Source organism: Apis florea, unplaced genomic scaffold, assembly GCF_048593485.1.
Source record: "Apis florea isolate Af1SG1 unplaced genomic scaffold, ASM4859348v1 contig_3391_pilon, whole genome shotgun sequence".
In the NCBI taxonomy this organism is placed as follows: Eukaryota; Metazoa; Arthropoda; class Insecta; order Hymenoptera; family Apidae; genus Apis; species Apis florea.
Genome location: NW_028256754.1, coordinates 1224426 through 1251063, shown reverse-complemented (window position 1 = coordinate 1251063; position 26638 = coordinate 1224426). Strand labels below are relative to the sequence as shown.

The 26638-nt window shown below is 21.6% G+C and overlaps 1 protein-coding gene across 8 annotated transcripts in view; it reads left to right on the top strand.

Annotated features, from left to right (window-relative positions):
- The window catches only part of Ca-alpha1T (Ca[2+]-channel protein alpha[[1]] subunit T), a 190110-nt gene that overhangs the window by 108850 nt on the left and 54622 nt on the right, over positions 1 to 26638 (top strand). For 6 of the 8 annotated variants that reach the window (XM_086912427.1, XM_086912429.1, XM_086912428.1 and 3 more), the window contains 7 exons: positions 4414 to 4586; positions 8214 to 8554; positions 8885 to 9106; positions 9197 to 9326; positions 11507 to 11808; positions 17332 to 17483; positions 18782 to 18985. In XM_086912427.1, the coding sequence (XP_086768553.1) occupies positions 4414 to 4586; positions 8214 to 8554; positions 8885 to 9106; positions 9197 to 9326; positions 11507 to 11808; positions 17332 to 17483; positions 18782 to 18985 (1524 nt within the window). Of the gene's footprint in view, positions 1 to 4413; positions 4587 to 8213; positions 8555 to 8884; positions 9107 to 9196; positions 9327 to 11506; positions 11809 to 17331; positions 17484 to 18781; positions 18986 to 23281; positions 23403 to 26638 lie in introns of all 8 variants that reach the window. The other 2 variants (XM_086912433.1, XM_086912431.1) reach the window with 1 other exon arrangement.

Sequence of the window (26638 nt, the reverse complement as noted above, 5' to 3'; positions counted from 1 at the left end):
TACTTATAAAAAAAATAGATTAAAAAAAAAATAATTTGGAAAAATAGAAAAAATGTATAAAATATTTAATTTATGATTAAAAAAAATTAATTTAAAGATTATTATAATAAATAGAAAAATGAAATCGAGACAGCGTATTTATTTAGAAATAATTTTAAACATGAAAATTTAATAATCATTAAAATTTGAATTTTTATCTTATGTTTACTAGTTGATGAATTCTTATTTAAGTGAATATTTTATCAATGTAATATAATTTTGTTTTTAATTTTTTTGTTAATTTAAGTAATTTTATGTATTGATTTAATGAAAAATAATATCAATATTTGAGGATATTAATATGTATATTCGATTAATCTGATAAAAAAATATTGAATTTTATATTTAAATATTAACTTTATATACATATATATTTCTATCAGATGTTTTAACGTTTTCAATTAAAACTTCAGTTTATTTTAGTAAAATATAGACATACTGTTAATTAAATAAACGAGGAAATAATAATAGAAAAGAAAACTAAAGTTGGTTGTTTTCTCGTAAATCGTGTAGTTTTAACAAGATATTGATTTTTCTTCGTTTAGTTTTATGTTTTTCAAGCGATGTATAAAATACAAAAAATTCATTTTTTTTTTATTTTCGATTTTTATCAATATTCTAGTTTCAATGATAGAAAAGCCTTGTATAGCAAACGTTTTTTTCTGATAAATATAATAGTACTTAAAATGTATATTACACAAAACTGAAAGATCTTTGAAAAAAAGATTTATGTTATATCTGAATATATAAACTGAAAAATTAATTCGATCTTTTCAAAAATACTTGAATATGAATTCTCTGTGCAAAATAGATGTTTTTCAACATATTGATCAATACGTTTTTAATCTGTTTTCTTATTGTGGCACGGTTAAATTTATTTATTATTAATAATAATATTTTATTTTATTAAAATGTTTAAAATTATATATAATATTTATTAAATCGAAAATAATAATTGACATATTATCATTCTTATATATATGATAAACGCGAATATTTTGCAAATAATTTTATGAATTATAATTACAATGCAATACATTGTTCTGAAAATGTTATTAAATTTGAATAATTATTTGTTAATATTGGAAACAAATATTCTAGAAAATTTAAAGTTGGTACAATTAATAATTAATAAAACATATTAAAATAAAATAAATAAATAAAAATATATCTATTAAAAATTATTAGATAAAAAAATTTTTTTTTTAATATTAAATTATTTTGTTACCTCCTTATATTCATACATTCTTTCATTTTTAATTCTTATATTTATATTTGTACAATTGTTATAAAAGTAAAAAAATAAAAGTAATTTTATTTATTATATAATATTGATTTGTCTGTATTATCAAAAAGATTTTACTCTATTGTTAGCTACCGAATTCAAAGAATATAATCAATACACCTTTGCATGAAATTTGAAAGATTTTTAAGTATGTTTTTTTCGCTTAAATCCCAATGTAATGCTTCTTAATGTTTACATTTAACTATACATAACTATATTAATCTAATCTAATAATAACTATACATAACTATATTAATATCAATTTTTATATTCTTTTTACAATTAATGTAAAAATAAAATTCGTTTCATTTAAAAAGATCAATTTTTATTTTGCATAAAGTATGAAAAAAAAAAATTGTTTATTACATATGAAAAAATGATATTTAAATTTGAAATGATAAATATTTTCTTTTTTTTCTTATAATAAATTCTTATTTTATTATTAATTATTTATTTATATATAAATACTAAGAATATTAAAAATCATTATTTTTATTCTAAATTTTTCTTTTTCTTAATTCTCTTAATTCTCTTAATTCTTCTAAGTTATACTTTGTTATTTTTAAATAAATATAATACATAAAAAAATTGGTTTAGAGAAACTTCAAAGATATAGAAAATATACTGCTGTATTTGAAAAAATAAAAAAGATATACATGTTACTTTTATTTCCCTGGTTGCCGTAACATAGATGTCAGAAAAAAAGTAATAAAAAATTTTAAAATATCAAGCGAAATTTGTCTCGCTTTTTCTAATAGTTTTTGAGTCATGCCTTATGTTGCTCACTCTTTGCATATATAATTTCACATTAAGGTAAAGTAGTATTAGTTTTCAACTTATTTTTCAGAAATAAGTCATATCATTTATATTATAAATTATATTATAAATTATTATCATAATTGATATTAAACTTGATACTAATTTTATTGTTATTATAAAAGAATTATTATAAATATTCGTATTAAATAATAAATTTTATTCTTATTATCTTGACTTACATAAAATTTTTCATTTTAATCCCTCTGTTGTGTTCGAGTCTATAAAATCCAATCATGTCTCTAAAATAATATTTTTATACTGAATTTTATTCGAAAGAAAAGTATTTTAATTTTGTTCCATTTTATTTATATTTTAATATAATAAATTAGTGAATCTTGATGAATGAATTGATTATAAAATTATTACATAATTAATATAAATTTTTGTGGAAATAATAAGGATTAAATTATAGTATAAAGTTGAATATAAATTTATTATTCATTTTATTTATTCTTCATTCATGTATACAAAATTTTCCAAAAAAAATTGATGTATCTAAATAAAAATAATGTAATAATATTACTATTTTTTTCTATTTTTTTTCTCTTTCTTTTTCTCTACTATGTTTTTATTTCATTATTCTTTTAAATAAAAATAATGCAATTTATATATTATTTTTTTATGCTTTATAAAATAAAAATACTAAAACAATTCTATAAATTTTTTTTTTAAATATTTAAAAATTTTTCTAATTTTATCAAAATATATATTCTTTCAATAAAGATAAATAATATTCTATTGATTTTTTAATCATAATGCTTCTAATTTAAATAATTTCATTCTTTCACTATTTCTTTTTTTATATTATGTTATTCTTCTGTTTTATATCGAATAGAACTATTACATTCCATTCCATTAAATTCCTATAAAAGAAATGATTAAAATCTCTGATAATGCCATTAAAAAATATATTAAATGATATTGAACACTGCTTCATTGGTCTTTCACTTAAAGAATAAAAGGTTCGCATTTGAAACAGTCCATTAATTGTTGTACTATTCATTTCTTAATTTCTATTATTTTAATTTTCTATCAAATAAAAATTTAAGAATAAAAATAAAAATATTACATCTAACGATTTTATTTCATTTATTCAAAAGAAATGATTAAAAATTTCTAACATTATTAAAGCGTGTACAAATTAATTAAATAAAGTTAAGTGATCCACTTTAAGAATGAAGGATCTTGGAAATATAAATTAGTTAATCCATTATTATATATTTCATTTTTTACTTTTATTTTATTACATTTTATCGAATAAAAAGATTAAAATAACCGTTAAATTTTTCCAAAATGAAGAAACGAAAAAATTTCTTTAAAAATTCATTATTAGACGATAAGTATTATTGAATCATAATAACATATAACAATACATATAAGAAAAATCAAAATAAGAATATAAAATATTTAATGCAGAATATTTATATAAATATATATTTTTAATTGTATTAGATTTACGATTGAAATAATAATTTATTTCTATATTAATTAAAATATTATTTGAAATAAAAAAAAACTTTCTTATTTAAAATTCCTTAGGTAAATAAAAATTCAAGGTTGTTGGAGATGATGATGATTTTGGAGACAAAGAATCATATTTATTAAGATGTTGTTAACCATTTTTGCATCTGCATTGTCTAATTTATATTGCAATTTTAATTTAAAGTATTTTATGTTAGCATTTTTTCCTTATTTTTGCGTATAGAATATACCAATAATTTTTTTATAAAGATTTAAAATAATGAAAAAAAGAATATTTTTTTCACTATATATACAATGAAGTATTTTTATAAAATTCCATTAAGTAATTAATATTGAATTTTCATGAAGACATTTATATTTCACATTTTTTTGAATAAATATGTTTTTGTTTTCATATTACTTTTCTATTTATTTTTTTTGTTAAATAATAATCGCAAAAAATAATATTAACAATAATTAATGTAAGTTTATACACATAAAATGCTATATTAAATAATTATCTTTAATATATCTAAACAAATTATTTTAATTAATTATTTAATTTAATTTTTTTTCCCAAACTTGAAACAAATCTTCAAATATTATTTCATTTCAACGAAGTTGCTTCAACAATTATTTTCGATATTTTTTGCTCGAAATATATTCAGCACTGCACCAAAGTACATAATAAATGAACTTAAACGCTGCTTCATTGGTTCTCATCCACTTCAAGAACGAAGAGTCACCCACTTGAAATTGTCCTTTGCCTGTTCCATTCATGCTGCTACATTCATACTGCATGTTCTCAGATATATCGCACACCTGTGGCGAAGGGGGAAGAGAAGGTTAATGAAGAGGTACCGAGTGTATTTATACAAAAGGCAACAGAAACGTGAGCAGAATTTACTCAAGGAACAGCAACAACACGGACACCCATTTCGAGGAGGTGCACCCGGCCCTGATCCGAATAGATTACCTGGAGGTAAGTGTATCGTATCAACCTGTAGGATTAATCTTCTACAGCGTTCGATTTTCATCCATATGTTTTATTTAATCGAGTTCATTTCAATAGCAACATTTTTCTATCAATTGTTTCTATTTGTACTCCATTTTAAAAATAAATGTAGTAAATGATCTTTGAAAGAATTGAAATTATTCTTTGAAAGAAACGTAAATGTAATTGGTTTTGATTGATAATGATTGTACATATTTATTTTAAACGTAACTTACTTATGATATTATTAAATTGAATTTGTTATATTTCGTTAGAATTTGTATTCGTTTCTTTTTTTTTTCCTTCGAATAATGCTCATTCATATTAGTTCATATTAATTAAGGAATAATTATTTCAATAAATATAATCGAATTTTGCTAGAATGAATTTTTGCTATATTTTGGAATGGTTAGATTTAAACTAAATTTTCATTTAAATTTTAAGTTATGAAGGAAAGAAAAGAAACAGAGAGAAAGAGAATGGGGAATGTTTCAAAAATTGTAAATTTTTATTTACTAATTTCTATACATATTTGATTTCAATGATATCGAAGATTTTATTTATTTAATAATAATCTATATTTAAAATTAATTGAGATAAAAAATTTTTTTAATGATTCGAATTAAATTTTTGTTTAAATTTTAAAATATTATTGATTAAAATATTACTCTAATGCATATTATACAAAAATAAAAAATTTCAATTTTCTCATCTTCGATTTTTACAAATATTATGAATAAAAATTATAAGAAAAAAAATAATAAACTGTATAATAATTAATCAATTAATTACAGAATAAAAGTAATTAATTAAATGAAAAATGATTAAAGAAACAGTTTGAAAAAATCATTACGATAAAAAATATTTTGAATTAAATAATATAATTGACTATAAATATTCTCATTAAATTAAACAATTACAATTATTATGCTTATTATAATTATAAGATAATTAACCATCTTTATTGCAAATGTATAAATCGTTCCTGTCATTTTAACAATCCAGAAATTTTAAATTTTGTCTTCTTATTTCATTTTATTTTTTTACATTTTATATCTTTATACTTTTTATTTTATTTTATTAATGATTTACATAATTAATAGAAAATGATTTAGGCAATTATTAGATTATTAGATATCATATTATAAATTATAAATTATTTTTATTAGATTATTATGAAATTATGAAATTATTTTATAAAATGTAAAACTAATCAATAGATTATTGTTTTTATATTTGATATTCATTATAATTGTAACATTTGTTTCAACAATTTTTTTAAAAATAATATGTTTTTAATAATATGTTTTTGTTAATTTAAAATTTAAAAAATAAATATTATTAATAAAATTGTTATAAAAATTTTTATTTTATTAGAAAATTAAATATTTCATTAAAAAGCTATTTCTTCAGTACCAACTTACAGTGAGTTAGTTACTTTATTAGTTCCACGATTAATATGTTAGTAGTAACGTTAGTTGTTTTTTCATTTTGATCAGCCATAAGTAAATAATATAAAAAACTTATTGCAATATATTAAAATATAAAATATAAAATCTGAAAATATAATAAATTTAACATTAAATTATTCAAACAATGAAAAGAACGAGTGTATTATATATATTTTTCCAAAATCAAAACTTTTAGTTTTGATATTCTCATCTATATTATTTCCTTTTTCATTTTACTTAAAAAAAAATCAATTTTGTTAAAATTCGTAATTATAATTTTGTTAATATTCCTATTTATAAAATAATTATTTAGAATTTAATTTAATTTTAATATGTGTATTTTTATTATTAAAATTTTATTTATAATGTTCGTTTTTGTGAATCATTTTAAATCATAAAATCAATCATATTGATTTCATTTCTATAATTTTTTAATTTGTACATTAATACTTTTATTTCTATTTATATATGGAATAATCGATATTTTGATAAATTGGAATATCAAGGAATGATCTTCAAATAAAAATGCTTATAAGAGACATTCAAACTGTCTACGATTCATTTCAAACTTCAGAACATTTTTATAGGGATGAACACATTCAAGGATTCCTGGAATCACTGGTGCTTTTCTCACGATCACTTTAGAATATCACTTGAACTGACGCTATTATTTTAGGAATAATAGGAAATCTCTAATGATAGAACGTTCTTAGAACAATGCGATTGGTTGCAAGATCAAGAAATAATATTTATTTTGTCAAATGTGAAGAATTTGCGTAGATTTTGGATTACACTCCGATTTAAAAATTAGATATTTTAAAAATATGATTAATTTATGTATTATTTATTTATTTTTATTAAATTTTTTTGTTTTTATTTTATTACTTCAGTGGATTTTGTATTTATTGTGTTTATTTACTAATTTTACATACTTTTTACATACAAATTTGGAATTATAACTTTTAATATTTTCTCAATTTTTAAACTTTGGAATTATACAGGATTGTTTGATAAAAAGGAAAAGAAAAGATAAATGTAGACATATAATCAATACGTAAGAATTAGAGAAAATTTTATTTCATACATTATTCAACATTTATTTTCAGAAAAAAGAAATAAAAAATAAAGATAATATCAAGTAATATAAAGAATAAATATGATTGAATAGAAATAAGAAAATAAAAATTTGTATAAATTAATTTACATAAATATTAATCTAACATCATTACTATATTTAAAAGATAATTGAAAATTATAATTAATAAAATTAAGAATATATTGAAATGGACAAGAACTAATTATCAAGTTATAAGATTATAACTAAGATTATATTAAAAAGTTCATTTCTTAATTATCGAATTAATTTTCACATTTTTTACTAATGATAATATAATAATGTAGCAATAGTAACTATACATATATATTTATAATTATATATTGATATTAATTATTTTATTTTGTTATTCATTATTAATATTAGCGTATTTAATTATAGATTATCAAATGTAACTCAGTTTGCATGAATGTCGATTGCAAGTTAGTATGTTTATTAATAATTAATGATTATATAGAATTTTATTAAATGAATAAGAGTTATTAATATTATATTAATAATAAAATTATGAGTAAGAGTCATAAAAGCCATAAATCTATATTTCTTTTTCATTAAGTATTCTTATGATAAAATATTAATTTTGAATTCTAATAACATATAATTTTAATAAATATTGTATAAAATATATATGAATTTATTCTTGAAAACTTTTCACTACATTTCTCTTAAAATATTCAAATTCTTCTGAGCTTATAACGAAAAGTTAAACAAATTTTGTAAATTAATGTTATTTATATACTAAAATTTACATGAAAAATTTACATAAAAAATTGAAATCGATCGATAGTAAGCATCGAATAATTTATAAAATTTATAAAGTGTGATTTCTATCAGAGATTATAAAAATCTATGAAATGACTTAATATGAAATATTCGTAAATGTTTCTCCACATTTATCGACTTCCGCAATTAATATTTCCAGAGGACAATTTTTTCCTCGTGAAACACGATGTATTTGATTCCTGACTCTCAATTGAACATAATTGATATCGTTGAATTTCATGCGACCCATTTCAATATCGTTATCGTTCATGTTATTATCCCAACCAGATAGAAGACTCCATCATGGTAGATGTCCCAGACTGTTGGCGGCTTTGGAATACGCGGAACAGCAGCAGCAACAGCAGCAAGGCATTGGCAGTGGTGGGGGATCGCTTACTGATTTCCCAGCAAACAGTCCTCCGACACAGACTGCGATCCTTACAACCGCGATTGGAAATAATGGTGGTAGCAATGGGAATTTGGCGATTGCGCCTCGTGCCAGCCCCGAAGTATCCGAGGCGGATGTTTCTTTGAACGTGTGCAATCGTATGGGGCTTCATCGAACTTCATCCGTTTCTTGCAACGGAAGCGATAATGTTCTTTCGAACGCGACTGAAGCGAGCATTCAGGTATGTTTTGTGCATATGTTTGGATTTTACTTTAAATAAAAATAAAAAATAAGAATGAAATTTTGAAAAATCTGGATAACCGATCGATACGAAAATTGAAATGGTCAAATAGGGAGGAGTTAAGTTAAAAATTTATCAAAACCTATTGATAATCTCTTGATTCGTTATTTAATATCTTGAATTAAATATTCCTTATATATGAATTTTAAATATTCTAAAAAGATATATAAATTTTCAAATTGTAATTATAAAATATTAAAAATTTATCGAAATTCATTATTCTTCGTTAAATTTAATTCTCCCTTAAAATTGAAAAAACTCCGGCCTCAGACGAACAACGCGCTGCTAAGTCCGCCTTGCACACACTATCGCAGAAGAAGCAGCGTGATGTTCAGCGACGTGGTGTTGCTGCACGGCAGCAACAGTGTCGGTAACGCGTTGCAGGCTGGCACGGCGGTTTCGTCCGGCGAAAGGAACGTGTGTTCGAGCGAAAAAATGACGCAGACCGGTGACGGGAATGTTTGGTCGAGTCCACTGCCAGACCATATACAGGTATTTTCTACTGCGGCTCTACAGAAATGTCGGATCCTACCGACCCGCTTCCACTGACGCGTAATTTATCATGTGCACGTGTCACCGCAGATGCAAGCTGAATTGGGTGGAAACGAAGCTATGACTTGTCAAGAATTACTTGCATTAAGCGGTGCTTTAAGTGCTGCATTACCGACCGGACAACTGGCATTGGATTCTTTTCTTAATTCGCTTACCAAAGGTAAGTTCTCTTTGTTTATTTTTTTTTAATTCTTTTTCTTTAGAAAAAATTTAAAAGATCGAGTAATTATAGTTTATATTTTTTGCCAGTTTTAATTTAAGAGGCTTGGAAGGAAAATAGCACAAGTGAGGATATTTTTAATTGAATGAAATTACGAGTGAAATGAAATTTTTCGATATAATTATAAAAATATTTATAAATATACTTCCAAATATTAATATATATTAAATATATTTTATACAATATTTATATTACATATTGTATTCTCAAATATGCTAAATTCTGTTACTAATATTATAATAAATATATTATTATTAATATCATCATTTTTAATATTGTCAATATTGTAAATCGTTTTCTATAATTATTTCGTTATTGAAAAAAAAATGATTTATATTAGATAAAGCACGATTAAAAAAAATATTTATACATAAAATATTTTTATATTTTGATTTATATAATCGTATAAAGATTTATATCTAAAATTAATACATGAATATATAGAATATATATATATATATATATATATTAATTGAATAAATTGATAAAAATAAATTGATTAAATTGAATTAATATACAAACATTTTTAAAAAAAATTTAACAAATAAGATAAAAGATTAACATGGAAAGATTAAAATAACAACGTTAATGTATTTATATTAATATATTTTGACTATTAAAATAACTTAATTTTATATTTCAATTCAAAAAATGCAAAGAATATATGAAGCAATAATATCGAAAGTAAGAAATGGAAATAAGTGATGTAGTACAAAAGTAGTCATATAACATTTATTTTTCTTTTTATGTAATAACTTTCAACTTTTATTATTTCAAACTTTTATATTTTCATAATTTCAATTTTATTGAAGAATGAAGGTATTTATTGCTTTATTTAAAAAAATTTTAAATTCTTAAATTTTAAAAGAATTTTAAAAAATAAATGAATAAGATTTTTTAATGGATATTTAATAATAGAAATAAATTATTCTCAATAAATTGAATTTGTTATTTTAATTTTTTCGAACATAATTTTATTTTTATTTATGTATACATGTTTGTAATAGATTAAATATAAATAAATTAAATAATTTGATAATATATTAATTAAAGGAATTTAAGATTCAATATTGAATTATAGTTATTATAAAAGGTTATTTATATTAACATATAAAAAAAACTTAAATTAATATATATAATTTAATTTCGTTTTTCATAAGATTTATGAGTATAATACGATAATATGATAATTTATTGATAATTTATTCATATGAATAAATTGATGTTTATATTTTTAAATATTTCATTTTATCTGATATATTACATTTTCCTTTTATTATTATAATTATAATATTATTGTAACGTTACAATTAGAATTATGACAATAATAATTATGATAATCAATGTCACAAACAATTCATCCATATTGTTTATTATATATGAATTAAATTAAGCTCATTATATGTTCTATAAGACAATAGAAAATTTCGATTTAAATTAATTATTTTCTGTTAATATGTACTATATATATATGTACTATAATTCTTTGAAATTATTAATTATCTTTATAAATATGTTGAATTACATTTTAAATTTAAATGTAATACATTTTTTTTTTGTAAAATATTGGAATTTTTATTGATATTTTATTCTTTATTTCTTATATTTATATAAATCTACATTTTCATTTATTATTAATTGAACAAAAAAAATTTATTGTTTCTTTTATGATATAAAAAAAAAATATAATAAAAAAAAAATCAGATTTATACAGAATCTTTAGAATTTTTTATATGTTTAATATATAATTTTCAATTATGAATATATAATATAGACTAAATTATATAGACTTAGTTATACATTTATACAAAGTTTCCAAAATTATAATATATAGAAGTGATTGGAAAATAATTTTATTTTTTAAAGCTTTATAATATTATACGTAATTCATTTTTATAATATTGAAAATATTTAATATATTTTCAGAAAATGTAAAAAAATTAATAAGTTAATAAATTAATAATTTATCGTATCGAAATTAATATTGCTCAAATTACTTTTTACTACAAAGTATTATCAGAAAAATGGGAAAATCATGAATAATAGAAATCAAATAAATAGATATATTCAATTATATATATGTATGTATATATATATGTATAAAAAGAAATTTATTTTAGGAATAACGGATCGACACATTACTCTAGAGGATCGCACACAATGGTTAGCTTCGGACATTGATAATTGCTCCTGTTGCTGTGAACTCCAGGGCATTGATCAATGGCCAGACGAAGGTGATAAATGGACGAAAAGTTCCCGTGCGAAAAGATTCCTGAGAAGTTGCGGAAACAGTTGTATTTGCGCTATAAGATGCATAAGACGGTTGATCAAGAAGCTGGTCGAGCACAAATATTTTCAACAGGGTATCTTATTGGCGATTTTGATCAATACTTTGAGCATGGGAATAGAATATCATAACCAGGTCAGTGTTTTACCTTGTACAATATATGTAATATGTCCACTGTCCGGATTAGAATTGTACAGTTGGTGAAAGCGAGGATAAAACATTAAATTGATCGATGGAAATTAAAATTGGAAAAATGAAAATTATTAATTCTTGTAATATACAGAGTTAATTGTATTAATATTCAATATCTTTGGAAGATTGATACTCAAAATAAACATTGATATACAAAAATATGAATCGAATTTATTTAGTAAGTTATAAACAATTTAGAGAAAGCGAGGAAAAGTTTTGCCTTTGTTATTTATATCGCCATTGTATTTTGTTTTTATTTGTCTATATCGCGTTTGTCTTTATTTTATTTCATCCAAATAACTTAATAAATAAGTTTCGACCAACATTTTTGTATACTAACTTTTGTTTCGTCATTTAATATTAATTTTTCAAAAATGTTTTTTTAAATATATAGTAAATATAGTAGAGCAATATTAAAATCATTCCTAAAGAAAATTTTCTTATAAAAATTGTATATTTTTTTTATATTTATAAATATATAATAAATAATTATAGAAATATATATTTCTATACATAGATAAAATTTCTATCATCCAATTTGAAATCTATTTATTAATAGTTTTTATTAATGAAAATAATATTCAAATTATTTATATTACTTTTAAATAATGTAATAATTTTCATTATTTGTTTATTATAATAATATCTATAATAATGTGATTAAATAATAATGTGAATTAGAAAGATAGAAATAATTTTGAATTAATATTGTATAATTTTGAACAAATTTTGATAAAAGATTAAAATATGAAATTCGAATTCTTTAATTTCCATTATTATTATATTAAATCTTTTGGATTTCTAAAATAACTTTAATGACATTTATATATTGACGTTTTCACTAATTGTATTTTTCAATTTATGTGTTTTTCTTTTATACAATTAAAAGATTTTTTTATATATTTTTTTTTGTTTCTATTTTCTCATTTTAAGATAATAACAAATGTTTTATAATAACATGAAAGATTGCGACTTGTAAATATTTTAATCAACGGCTTTTGTGTGTGTGTGTGTATTCATATTTCCTATTTTTTAAATATTTCAATGTATATTTACATTGCATCATATTTACATTTACTTAATGATTTTTATAGATATCATTGATTTGCTAAAAGAATAATGTTATAATTCGAAACGTTCAATTTTATTTACATTTAATTACTTGTAGTATAGTATATATCAATAATATTTTATTAAAAATATTTTATTTTAAAGTCTAAAATATATTATAATTAAACTTAATATGAGAAAGAATCAATTTTTTATTTATAAAATAGTTAAATAATATTTTTCTATCATTTTATTTCTATCATTCTATTAAAATTATGCAGTATTTATAATTCAAAATAACATAATTTCAAATGGCGTTGATTATTTAATAATTTTTATAATTTTTAGAATAAATTATTTCTTTTTTTTTATCGATTTTTCTTTATATATATTCGAAATATATATTTGAAAATTCAATTTTAATACTTGGAAACCATATCCAGAGAATGAAATTAATTTATCAACTAAGTTGTTTCTTAATTGGAAACGGAGACAAGGTATAACTTCGGTTACAAAGTTAAGAATTAATGGAACTAAATTAGCTTTAGTTAAGTAGATTTTAGTTGTCATTGTCGTACTTTATATGTGATATAAAGTATTTTTATTACGAATGTAATGATGCAATGGAATGATGCAAGCAGAGATAATTTATCTTTGGGTAAATGTACTATTATATTCGAAATGTTAATAATGTATTTAAAATATAAAATGTTTAATAATTTAGATGATGAATTTATTTGTTTTACGTGATTTATTTTTATGTTTGAATAATAATTTTTTTCTGTTAAAATAAATTTATTTATTTTTATATCAAAAAAAAAAAAAAAATAATATGACTTTCGATTATCTTGATTTAAATATAATTTAACGGACAGTGAACTTATAGTGAAATTATTTTTTTAATAAATTTTTGTTGCTATTATTTAAAATAGATTAACCCCTTGTCTTAAAATATTTTTAATAATTATTAATTTATAGAATTTTTATATATACTTTTAAATTATATGAAATATAAAGGAGAAAATATTTCACAGATTTCGATTGTAAATAAAACAATACAATTTTATTTATTATTTGATACAGTTTATAATTCTATGTAAAAATAAGAGAGGAATAAAATACATGTGTTTAGAAAAAATTAAAGAATTTAAAAAATATTATACAATATACACAAAAAATAACATTAGCAAAATTGTTTCTGAAAATAATTATTTTTAAAAATATTTAATTTTGTTAAAAATTTAATATACGAGAAACAAAATGAGATATCAAAAATAATTATATCTATAAAGTATATAATTACTATTCAGCGAGATTAATATTTTAATCATTTTTTATCAAATATCTTAATATTTTTTTTAGAAAAGAAGATTAATATATAATTCTATTATTAGTTTTAAAATCTTTGAAAAATTTTCACCTTTAAATAATATATTTTTTTTAAATTATTTCAAAACTTTCTCTTAGTTAGATAAGACATCTTATATAAATATGTATATAGAAATAATATTTTTGATTCTCGAAATAAGTTGAAACGTGTAAGATTTTTAATTTGTTGAATACTTCAATTAGATATTTTATACAATATTTATTATAAACACAACAATATAACTAATACTTAAATACACTTCTGTTCTTTCATGTTTGACCTTACATCCTCTATTTCCTCGTTTTTTATCACAAAATATATTTCTTATTCACTCGATCAATCATTTATTCAAGCAAACTCTGCAAAAATTCTTAGAAAACACTCAATCACGTTATTGATCTTGAAAGCAAGGTTCTTGTTTATATTCTAACACTTTCATTATTGCTCTTTAATGAAAAAGTCGTTATTCACGAACTCAGAAATCCATCAGTCTAATACAATTTTTGTTAATCGAGAGAAAAGGAATTAAAAATAATCAAAAATAAATATGTTGCCAGACCAAAGATAATTTATCATTTCTTAATATATAAAAATATTTCTAATAAAAATAAATAAATTAGAATTTTGTAACAATAGCAAGAGATAATTGTTTAAAAATCTAATTAATATCTGTTATTGTATTAAATAATATAATAACCTGATAATGATAATATTGAGATTATTTTAAACTTATTTTTCATAGCTTTCATTAAATTTATAATGTAAACATATTCTTTTCTTATTTTTTTTTATTAAAATTTTGTTTTAAACAAAATTCAATAATAAAAAGGGAAAAATATAATTAGAAAAAATAGAAAAAAAACAAGAATAAAAAATTAATTTTTTAAAAGCAAAAACAAAAATCATAAAATCTTTAATTTCGAATTGACCTGATTTTTATTATTTTTTATTTGGAATATAAAAGTAATCAATTTATGGAATGTGATCAGTAATTTATCGGTAAAAGTTTAGCAATAAATTTTATCAATAAATAAAATATATTTACGATTCTGTATTCCTCTGAAATATCGGAAAAGAAGTGGTATTACTGTCGAGATAGAGAAGTTGTAAATCGTGTTTAGGCTGACTAACAATCAGCTGACTTGATCTTTCCTGATCACCATATATTTTATTGTTACAGCACTTTTTAAATGGAACATAATTTAAAAAGAGAAAACATGTAAGAAATAATTGAATTTATTTAAAGAAAAGATGTAAAACAAACTTATTAAAAAATAGTAATTATAATTATTAAAAAATAGTGAGAATAATTGATAAAATATTTATGGAAAAAATAAAAAGTTATTTTATTATAAAAAAGAGATGAAACATATTTATATGTATTGTATCCAATGTTTGCAATTAAGAATTAATAATTATAATATTAATATTTATAAAATAATTAAATAATTAATTTTATTAATTGAATAATTATTAATAATAATAAAAATTTATATTTAAATATAATATTATTATACCGTACTAAAATTCATATAAATAAATATTGTGTAAAAAATATATAATGAAGTAAGTATCAAATGGATTAAACAAATTATACAATTCTTAATTGGATTATTAATAATTCAAATTTCTCTTTGATATGAAACTAATGTTTGAAACTGTTCTCACACTCAATTCCAATCAATTATCTCTGGTAATATATCTACATATATCTAATAGAACTCTAATGGAATTAATATTAATAATTATAAATTAATAACTAATTTCATCAATCGATTAAAATAAGTTTAAATAAACTAATAATAAATCTAAATATAAACATAATGTCAATTATTATTTATCTAGATTTTGAAAATTCCAAATAACAGAAATGAGAAAAAAATTTTTAAATTTGAGAATTTTACAGAGTATAAGTTTCCAAGTATAAGTTATGAACCTTATTAAAAACACAAGAATATTTAAAATAATAATTAAAATAATAGTAAATTCATTATTATATATTATAAAAAATAAAAATTTTTGTTTAATGTTTTTTAATGTTAAATTTAATTTTTTCATCAGTATATGAATTTTAAGTTATAATAATATAATAAGTTATAATATATAAATAATAATCTTTTGATCTTTGATTTTACATAAAGAGAATATTGTGATTTTTGTTGTTTGTTGAGGCCGCGTCATCATGGAAGTCATTCTGTTAGTGTTATTGACACATGACAATATACACTCAAAACTAGGGTAGCTATACTCTACCTTTGTTTACCTCCTAATCTCTGTTTCGCTTCGAACTGTCGAAATTCTGTCATTTGCATGTGTATACACATTTACACGAAATTTCCGTCTCTATACGCATGTATTATATCTGTCTATCAGATAAATAATCAGTGACAAACTGAGAGGATTTTAATATCGGCAATCTTGAAATCTAATTGATTCTGAATGAAAAATTAATATGCAAAAGCGATTGATGCTTGTTATTGAATCATAAACAATAGTAAATTAATATAATTAATTTAAAAACAATTAGGTTTTAAGACATCTATATCTCTAAATTAAATTATGTATGAAATAATATTATATGAAATAATATTTTTGCATATTTTTATTTTTGTTTTGATATCTAGAAATGATTTTTTAAGAATTGTTCTTGAATATATTAATATCTTATATATTGGAGTGTATAAATGAATAATTAAATATTGAGTACAATTTATTTTAATTATGTAATTTCAAATTTGTGATTGTATAATTTTCTGATAAAGTAATATTTGAAATAATAAATATAAAGTATTTCTTTAAAATGTGTTGCAAAATAAAATAATGTAGCTTTATACTAATTGATAAAGATTCAAAATTTACAATAAAATCAATAACTCACATTAAACATTTACATTCTTATTTTCGCAAATAATAAATTTAATAACTAATAATAGTATAGCTAACAAGTGTAATTCGATGTTGTAAGACAAGGGGTTAATTAATGTTTCGTAGTTAAATATGTTTATCGAATAGATGGTATTTTTTTTTTTCTGTTCATCGGTCGACAGCCAGAACAATTGACTATAGTGGTTGAGGTAAGCAATATTGTATTTTCGGCCGTCTTTGCTGTGGAAATGTTGCTCAAGATAATCGCGGAAGGTCCATTTGGATACATAAGTAATGGATTCAACGTTTTCGATGGTGTTGTTGTGGTGCTCAGGTATGTAAAAAAAGTAATTATTATTTTTTAATAACATCTATTAATGATTATGAATAATGAAAAATGAAATAATTTTATAAAAAATGAATTATTTTCATATTTTTATAATAATTTTATATTATTATTTTCGATTATGATATTTCTATAATTAAAATTAAAGTAAATAAAATTTTGGAGATAAAGTCAGTTTGAAGATTTTTATTTTTTTCATATTTTGATAAAACTATATTAATAATACAATTAATTTAAACAAAATAATATTAGCTTAAAAAAATAAAATACGAACAATAAAATAAAAATTAATTAATATCATTTCTTACTGTTTTTTTTGTCTTTTTTTATAAATTTTTTATTTATTATTATATATTATTATTTTTTGTGAATATCAGAAACGATTTGAAATGTTCAGCATAAAAGCTATTCGCGTTGACACGAATCTCATATTTCATAAAAAATTCCTTTAAAGCAGTATTTCCCAACTTTGAGTTACGATTTATAAAATTCAAATAATATAATTCCATCTTTTCATGTAAAGTATGCAAATTTTAAAAAATAATGATTGTTGTAAATAATAATTTGATGATGTAAATAATAATTTTGAAATTATAATTTTATTAGGAAAAAGATTATCTTCATATTTGTATAATCTATACCAATATATGTATATACCAAAATATATTATGAATATTTTATTCCATCGTATACCAATAATATGTAATGTTAATAAAATTTAATTTTAGTGTAACAAAATTATCATATTATTATATAATATAACAACATTATCATATTGTTCTATTAAAATTAAGGGATATTTATATAATCTTGAAATCATTTTTCATAAATATCTATAGTTTAATAATAAATAATATTTCAATTGAATTTCTGTTTAGGTTTTAGAATCATTTTAATTGAAATGATTTTATTATCCTATTATAATACAATTTTAAAAATTTAAATATTTATTTTTTAATAAATATTTTTTATTAAACAAAAGAAATAACTAAATATTATTACCTAACTATGAATTTGAATTTGAAATATTCATATTTCTTAATGTTTAAAAAAGAATAATAAAAATAATAAAGAAAAAAAAAAATAATAAAAGAATGATCTTGGATTTTTAGAGTTTCGAAATAACACGAATTTTAAATTCGAGTTTTGCAAAACTAAAAAATTTCTGGGTTGTTAAATTAATTGGCAATTTCTCAGAAAAAATCTTTACGACCGACAAGTTGGGAATCACTGCTCGAAAGAATTCCAAAGAGGAGGAAAAATCCGATTTTCTGTTGAACATCTAGCGTGGTGGAGATTTGTCAAGCATTCGTCGAGGAGAGGGGTGGCAGTTCCGGGCTGAGTGTGTTGAGGACTTTTCGGCTACTCAGAATCCTGAAATTGGTGCGTTTTCTACCAAACCTCCGACGACAATTGTTCGTGATGCTGCGCACTATGGATAACGTTGCCGTATTCTTTTCCCTTTTAGTACTTTTCATCTTTATATTCAGGTAAGTTGTTCCTTTTTACCCTTTTTAGCCAACAAGTGCTCGGAAATTATATCGCGGTTCTCAGGCCACGTATGATCGGCCCATAAAAATTAGAGATGCGCGATTCAATGATCGCGGTTCGCGCATATCGTGGTCCCAAAGTATTAAATGTATATATTCGTAAGTGCGTTTCGTGTTCACGGACGCGGATTAACGTCGGGCGTTTAACTCCTGTTCAGATGATCATCTCATATCAACATAACCGTTTGCATGACCGCCAAATTGAGAATCACTGGATTATCGATGGACTTATTACGAATTGTGAAGAGATTATTTATCAAGGAAAAAAGATCGTTAAGTGTCAACGAGATCATGAATCAACATTCGGAAAATTGTCACTCGATCGATAAAGTATCAGTCGGTAAAGTCGTATATGTTTGTATATGCGAACATGAATTATGCGAGTCGCGTTTCATCTATGTCTAAGTCTCGTTGACATTTATTGTATTTTGAGAACAGCTTCTTGTCCGCTTCCAAGCTTCCACAGGAGCTGGGGCTTGTATGTCACTGTTCTTCGAACACGAAGTGTATTAGGTGACTATGTCTTCCGTTTAATACTCCTTTGTCTTTTTTCTTCTTTATGCGCTTTTTTATCTTTTCTCACGGCATATGGATCGCCGCGTAAATTGCATTTCACATATATATATATATATAATAGATGACCGAGTCGCAGCAGCAGTTCTCGTACATTTATTACTACTGACACTGTTGCGTTTGCGAGCAGCGTTTTCTGACGTTGTAATGGTAATGATGATGGGTGTTTGTTGGCACGTCTACAGAGGGGTCTTGTTGGCCCTTTCTCATGGCTTGAGGCATCGAACGTGTATATTATTACATTATATTTTTCTTTCTTCTATTTTTTTCTCTCTATATTTTTTCTTTCTTTTTTTTTTTTTTTTTTATTACAATTTTGATATTAGAGGACACCTGTTATACATATGAATATTTAAATGAATATATATATATACGTATATGAATATATATATATATATTTTCATGTGTGCATGGTGCTTTTATTTAGCGACGAGTATGAGAGCTATATGTATATATATATATATCTACTATTATCTATTAATTATTCGTGTATTCGTACGTCTTTTTTCTTATTCTATTCTGCCCCATCTCTCCCTTTTTATGCTATGTACTATCTTAAATGCCTAAAAAGTGCGCCTCGGTGTGGTCATCGATATTAGACAGCTTGCGAATGAATAATATTATATTTTTTTCGGTTATTTCATTATGCTCACGGCCTTTTGCTATATCGTGATTTATCGCGTTTCAAGGTCATCCGACGGTCGATCGATCGTTCACCACAATTTGCCATAGGCTACGTGTCATTTTTTTGGCCATCACTATATACGATGCAGGTGTGAATTTTTAACCCTCGCGGTTCAATGACTGGGTCTTTTTTGACCTGGTTAATTCTAATTCTAATAGTTAGAAACAATGTTATTCAATAAAGAATTAGATAAGTTTAATTTTAAGTATGATTCAATTTTGATCTAGTATTTTGCGATCTATATTTTGAGGATTATTCTACGGATTTTGTTTCAAGTATCGCACTATTTACGAATATTTTTTTTTATTTAATTATTTTCTCTCTTTTTGATTTTTGAACTATCTGACGAAAAAATGTACAAAAAGCATCAGCTGATAGCCATGCGATAGGTGTGAATTCACTTCATTGTAATATACACTATCGGCCAGAAGCATGATTATTATTGCTATTTTTTATGGCAAATTGTGATCAATTATGTGTGCATTGTGGCATACTTGTCTTAACAATTTATGGTTGAAATATTATGGATTAATAAATTGAGTTTTGACATTTAAGAATGTTCTTAAAGTGTCAAAATATTAAGTGTAGATACAAATTTTATGCTTTCAGTTTTATATTTTATATATCTATAATATATATCTAAAATTTTATTCAAAATAAAAAGGAAAAATTATAATTTCAAATAATTCGTTATTTCAATAATTTTATAAGTTTAAAAATCATCTCTAGAAAGTGGCTTTATTTTATTATATAAAATCAAATTCTTATATGTATAAAATTCATGGATAATAACAAATTTTATGTAATATTTTAAGTAACTATAGTTATTAATTAGGTATTCTTATTGAAAAAATAATTTATAATAAAATATAACAAATTATAAATAATAATAGAGAAATAAAGAAATAAAAATAATAATAATTGAAATAATAATAATTATGTAATGACAATATAATAATATCTTTTTCGATAATTCTTATTTCTGATTGAAATTTTAGAATTTTCTATTTTTTTCAAATTAAAGTTATTTATCAATATTGAGACTACAAAAAATTTCATTTTTAAATAACTTTTAAATAATTTTTTATCTCAATTAATGCACAATTACATTTTAATTTAATGTTAAATTAATCATTTTTCAAAAAATTTTGAGATATAAAAATAATTTGGATTTTAATATTATTGCTTGTTTTTTTAATAATATTGCTTTACTCATTATAATTTAATGATAAAAATTTGATTTAACAAATTCATTATTTAGAACATTATTAAAAAAAATTAAAATATAAATATAGAAAATATTTAATTCATTGTTAATTCTTAATATTGTTAATTCTTATTGTAATATTGCAATTAAAATTCTTGATTGAAATTGGTAACGTTTTCATTATAATATTTATTTTGCAAATATAAATTTTTCACATTAGTAACATTGATTGCTTGTTCTTTATATAATCTTTTCTAAAATTGTATTAATATTATTAAGGTGATTTCGTATTAATTGCATTAAAGTAACTTTTAAACTTTTATTTTTATGTTGAAATTTGAATTTATATAAGAGAGATATTCAAATTCGACATTATTATTGTTTAATACAATATTTAATTGCTAAATATATATTCTGGATGATTTCATAAAATCAATAGTTCCACAATATTCTAATAATTTGCATATATTTAAATAATAAAAAAATAATATTTATTTTATAACGTAATAATATTTGTCTTTTGATTTTTTATTCATTTCATTTATCTTTATATAATAAATGTATGCAAATCTTTTTTAATATCATAAAAATAAAAATTAGATGAAAAATTATTTTTATGAATCTTTCTATTTAAATAAAATATTATTTAATTTAATAATTGTTTAAATACTGAAATAATTCTAAAAAATGTTACAATATTGAATCTGACATCTTATATATACGTATATATAAAATGATTATAAAGTGATTATATAAGATTATTTATGTAATCATTTTTTCAACATTTTAAGCAATAATAATTAATTTTTTTATAAAATTTTATTAAGAAAATGTATTTTTATTTATAAGAAATAAACTTTTAAATATTTATAATTATTAAATACATAAAATTTAAATTTATAATAGAAAAAATAAAGTGTAAATTTAAAAGTATAAAATTTTTTTTTACATCTAATATAATAATTAAATTTAATAACTTTATTATTATTTAATATTATCTAAACTTGTGTTAAATTTTACGTAAAAATAAAAAGTTAAGAATAAAAAAAATATTATATCTAAATTTAATTAAAATATCCTAAATTAAATTAAATACATATTTTTACTGATTTTTTTATAAATTAAATTTTTTACTTTTGGCTGATAGTGTATATTATTATCTAAATATTTTCCAATAAAACTAATAAATAAAACCGTAAAATAATTGTTATTTTCTATACCAACTTATAACTTAGATTTTAATTAATAAAAATAAAATGATGAAATTTTTAAATTGTATCAATAAAATTATATGCAATTAGATAATTGTAATCGTACACAATTATAATTGTAATAAAAAAATAAAAATTTGCAGCAAATTTATTTTTTCATCAAATTTTTATATGTTTTCTTTTTTGCAAAAAAAAAATATTTACCATAATAATTTAAACGAAGGTTTATGTTAGTATGCATTAGTTAATGCGTTATAAAGTAGAACGTGCGCACCGTCATCAGGCTTTTTAAACAATTACTCGTTAAGTGACTCGATTTATCTTATTTAATCGAGAGAAGCTTCTCTCTTTTTTTTCTCTCTCATTTAAGTTTTTTTCTTTCCATTTACTCATCCTCTATCCACCTTCGTTCCACCTCCTCTCCTATCTATATCCTTGGTTCTTACTACTTTTCTTTTTTCTCTCTTCCCTTTTCTCTCTACCGTACTACATATCTATCTATCTATCTATCTATATATTTACGGATAAGGAAGTACATTGCACGTTTCGTTGTGTTGTAGTATTCTCGGGATGAACCTGTTTGGTTGCAAATTCTGTGAAACGATGAAAGGCAGCTCTGACGTCGAGTGTGATAGGAAAAACTTTGACTCGTTACTCTGGGCTATTGTGACGGTGTTTCAGGTACCTACAAAGGATACTTTTCCACGTATCTCTCTCGAGGGCTTTTTTTCCTCTATAGTGTATATTATATATTATATATTATATTATATATATTTATATTCGTATACATATTAACATTACACACATGCATCCACGTATGCTATAAGTTATTTTATATATGTGTATATATATATGTATAAATATACATATATGTCCCATATACAGTATATATAAATACGATATATACATACATATATATATATATATATATATGTAATATATATATATATATATATATATATATATATATATATATATATATATATATATATATATATATATATATATATTACATTTGTCATTGAAATGGCGAAAGCTTCTCGTACCGACCGCAGACCGTGTGTCATCTACTACGATTTATGATTTCGCGAGGCCTTAAGGTAATGTATGAGAGATACATACACGAACAGAAACGAAATAATATTCTTATGGCATGCAGCCGTATCGAGGTAGGAGGAGGCCACGGATCATTCGAACGACCGAACCAGATGATGATGATGATGATGATGATGATGATGATGATGTTTCTTCGCTTTTTCTTACTCGTCTAATACGCAATCGCTGCTTAGCGAGAGTAAAATGCGTTTTAAAATGCGCGCCCATATTTGCCATCGCAGCGCGTCGAGCTAGCCCTCGGATATAATGCTTCTGCTACTTTCGATTCTTTTGCGTGTCTTGCTTCCGCTCATAAAGTTACTTTACGCGGTTTCTATTTGTACTTTACGCGAATTAAATTCATTTCAATGATTTTCACATGAATATGACCTTAAAACATTGAATAAAAGGAATAAAAGGAAATAAGGAATAATATTAGTATTAATTTTTTATATTAATTTTTATATTATCATATTAATATGTATACGCATAGGATATGCTTCGTTTAAGACACATTTAAGATACGTTAAATATAATAATCACGAAAAATATAATATTAATAAAAAAATATTTTAATATAAAAATTGTTTAATCTCAAGGAAAATATTGTGTAAATAATTTTTTTTTGATTGAATAATGATTGAATAATGAAGAAGATTTTAAGGTTAATTTTATTTTTTTAATGAAATTATATAATTTTGAATACATTAATCGATTTATCTGAATATTTATTATAAAAAAAGTAAAAGTATTAACGATGTAAAATATTACAAACAATTTTTACAAATTTTGATTAAGAAATATGTTTTAAATCAATGATTTTTACATAAGCAGATTAATATTTATGCTTAAATAAATCGATTAAATTCATTCAAAATTATATAATTCTATTTAAAAAAATGAAATTGAAATTTCTCTTATCAATCGATTTATAAAAAAATTTTTTGCATATTTATGATGTCTTTTTTTCATTAGAATACTTTTCTGATAACTTTAATTGCTTATAAGATAATCCATTATCCTAACTAAACGAAACTTGTTTATTATTAACGGAATGCATAATTTTTTGTTTGATATTTTAAGGAATAATATATAATATTTTGATATATTATCAAATTATAATTTAAAAAATATTTGTTGTATTGAAATTTATAGAAATATATTAAATATTTATATATATATATATTATTATATATCTATATTAAATATTAGTAAATTATTTTGTTTTTGTGTATTTATTTATTTACATATAGAGATTTGAATGAGATTAAATGGTTATTATATAAAAATTTTTATTAAATAAATCAGCAATTTAAAATGGAAAACTGATATTACGAATATTTTTCTACAAAAAATTGATAATAAAAGTTAAAATTACTTAGAAAAAAAAATTAAAAAAAGTGTATGAAAAAAAATGATGCAAATAGAAGAAATTTTAATATATATATATATAAAATAAAAAAAAAAATAAAAAAAATACATATTCTAAATATCTAATATATAATATAATAAACTTATAGTATGTAATTGAAAATTGATTTGCTTTTTCTAAGTCTTTTCCTCTTCTTCATATTTTTCTATAATGGAAATATAATAAATATATAATAAATTCTATAAAGGAAATATAATATATAATTTTTGATAATCAATTGGTCAAAATAATCTCAAAATATATAAATAAAAAATTTTCAAATTGAATTTAAAATGAATTTAAAATTATGAATCTATAATGGATCTAATTTAAATTTTTACTCTGTGTCCCATAACAAAATAATTACAAACAGTTAAAAATATTAATTATTTTAATAAATGTGAAAATTCATTACCAGATGATAACAATCTGGACTATTAAAAAAGAGATAGATTCGCGTATAAAACATTTAGAAACCGTTCAAAAAACATGCTGATAGCCAACGAATGAAAGATCTTACATCACATCTTACAAAGTGCATTTTCTTCTTTGTTTCTCAAAATAAGATCCGAACGAAATCGCCACAATTGCTTTCGATCAAATTTATTCTCGTTCCGATAGTCCACGATGCCTTCGACCGAATAATTTTCTCTCGATCAAGTAAATATCTGTGATATAAGCTCTTTGCTCGCAAGAAATAACGCTGAGTCGTCGCATCTTGCGTACAAACAGCAATTTGTATCGAGGAAATGCTTCGCATTTGTTTATGTTGACTGTTCTTGTTGTGGTCGTCGCAAGTTGCATAAATTCTCACTTATAATAGCCTGCTGCCACGATTTTTTCCCCACAATTTCTCTCTGACATGAAATGGAGTGTCAAGCGACTGATATTTCTATGTTTTCTTTTTAGCATTCTGGTAGAAGGTTGTTGAAAATTTTCTCCGTAAACCGGAGAGATTGTTTTGAATTGTCGCATCAGCATAGATGGAAAACACCAACCATTTTTTTTCTATTTTTCTCTCTTTCTTTTTTTTTTTTTTTTTTCGTATCAGCGTTTTTTCAAGCTTTGATCGCTTTTACTTCGATTGATCGTACGCTCGTGCCGTGCATGTTAATTATCGTTCACATTCTATATACGCTTTGCATGCTGATATGTGTCCCCCCAAAATGATCGTTATTGTTGTTGTTGCTGCTTCTCATCGCTGTTAGTCCTGACCGTGTTTCAATACGCACACATTTCCTTACAATATCTACATTCGATCATATGACATTCCGTTACACTGTAAAAAACGGCAATCCGAATTATAAATATGGTACAATATAATGATATTTGACCGATTGACGCAGGAATCTCTAATTCTAGTGTGATGATATTTTTCAATTCATATTCTATTTTGAAATTCTTATTTTTA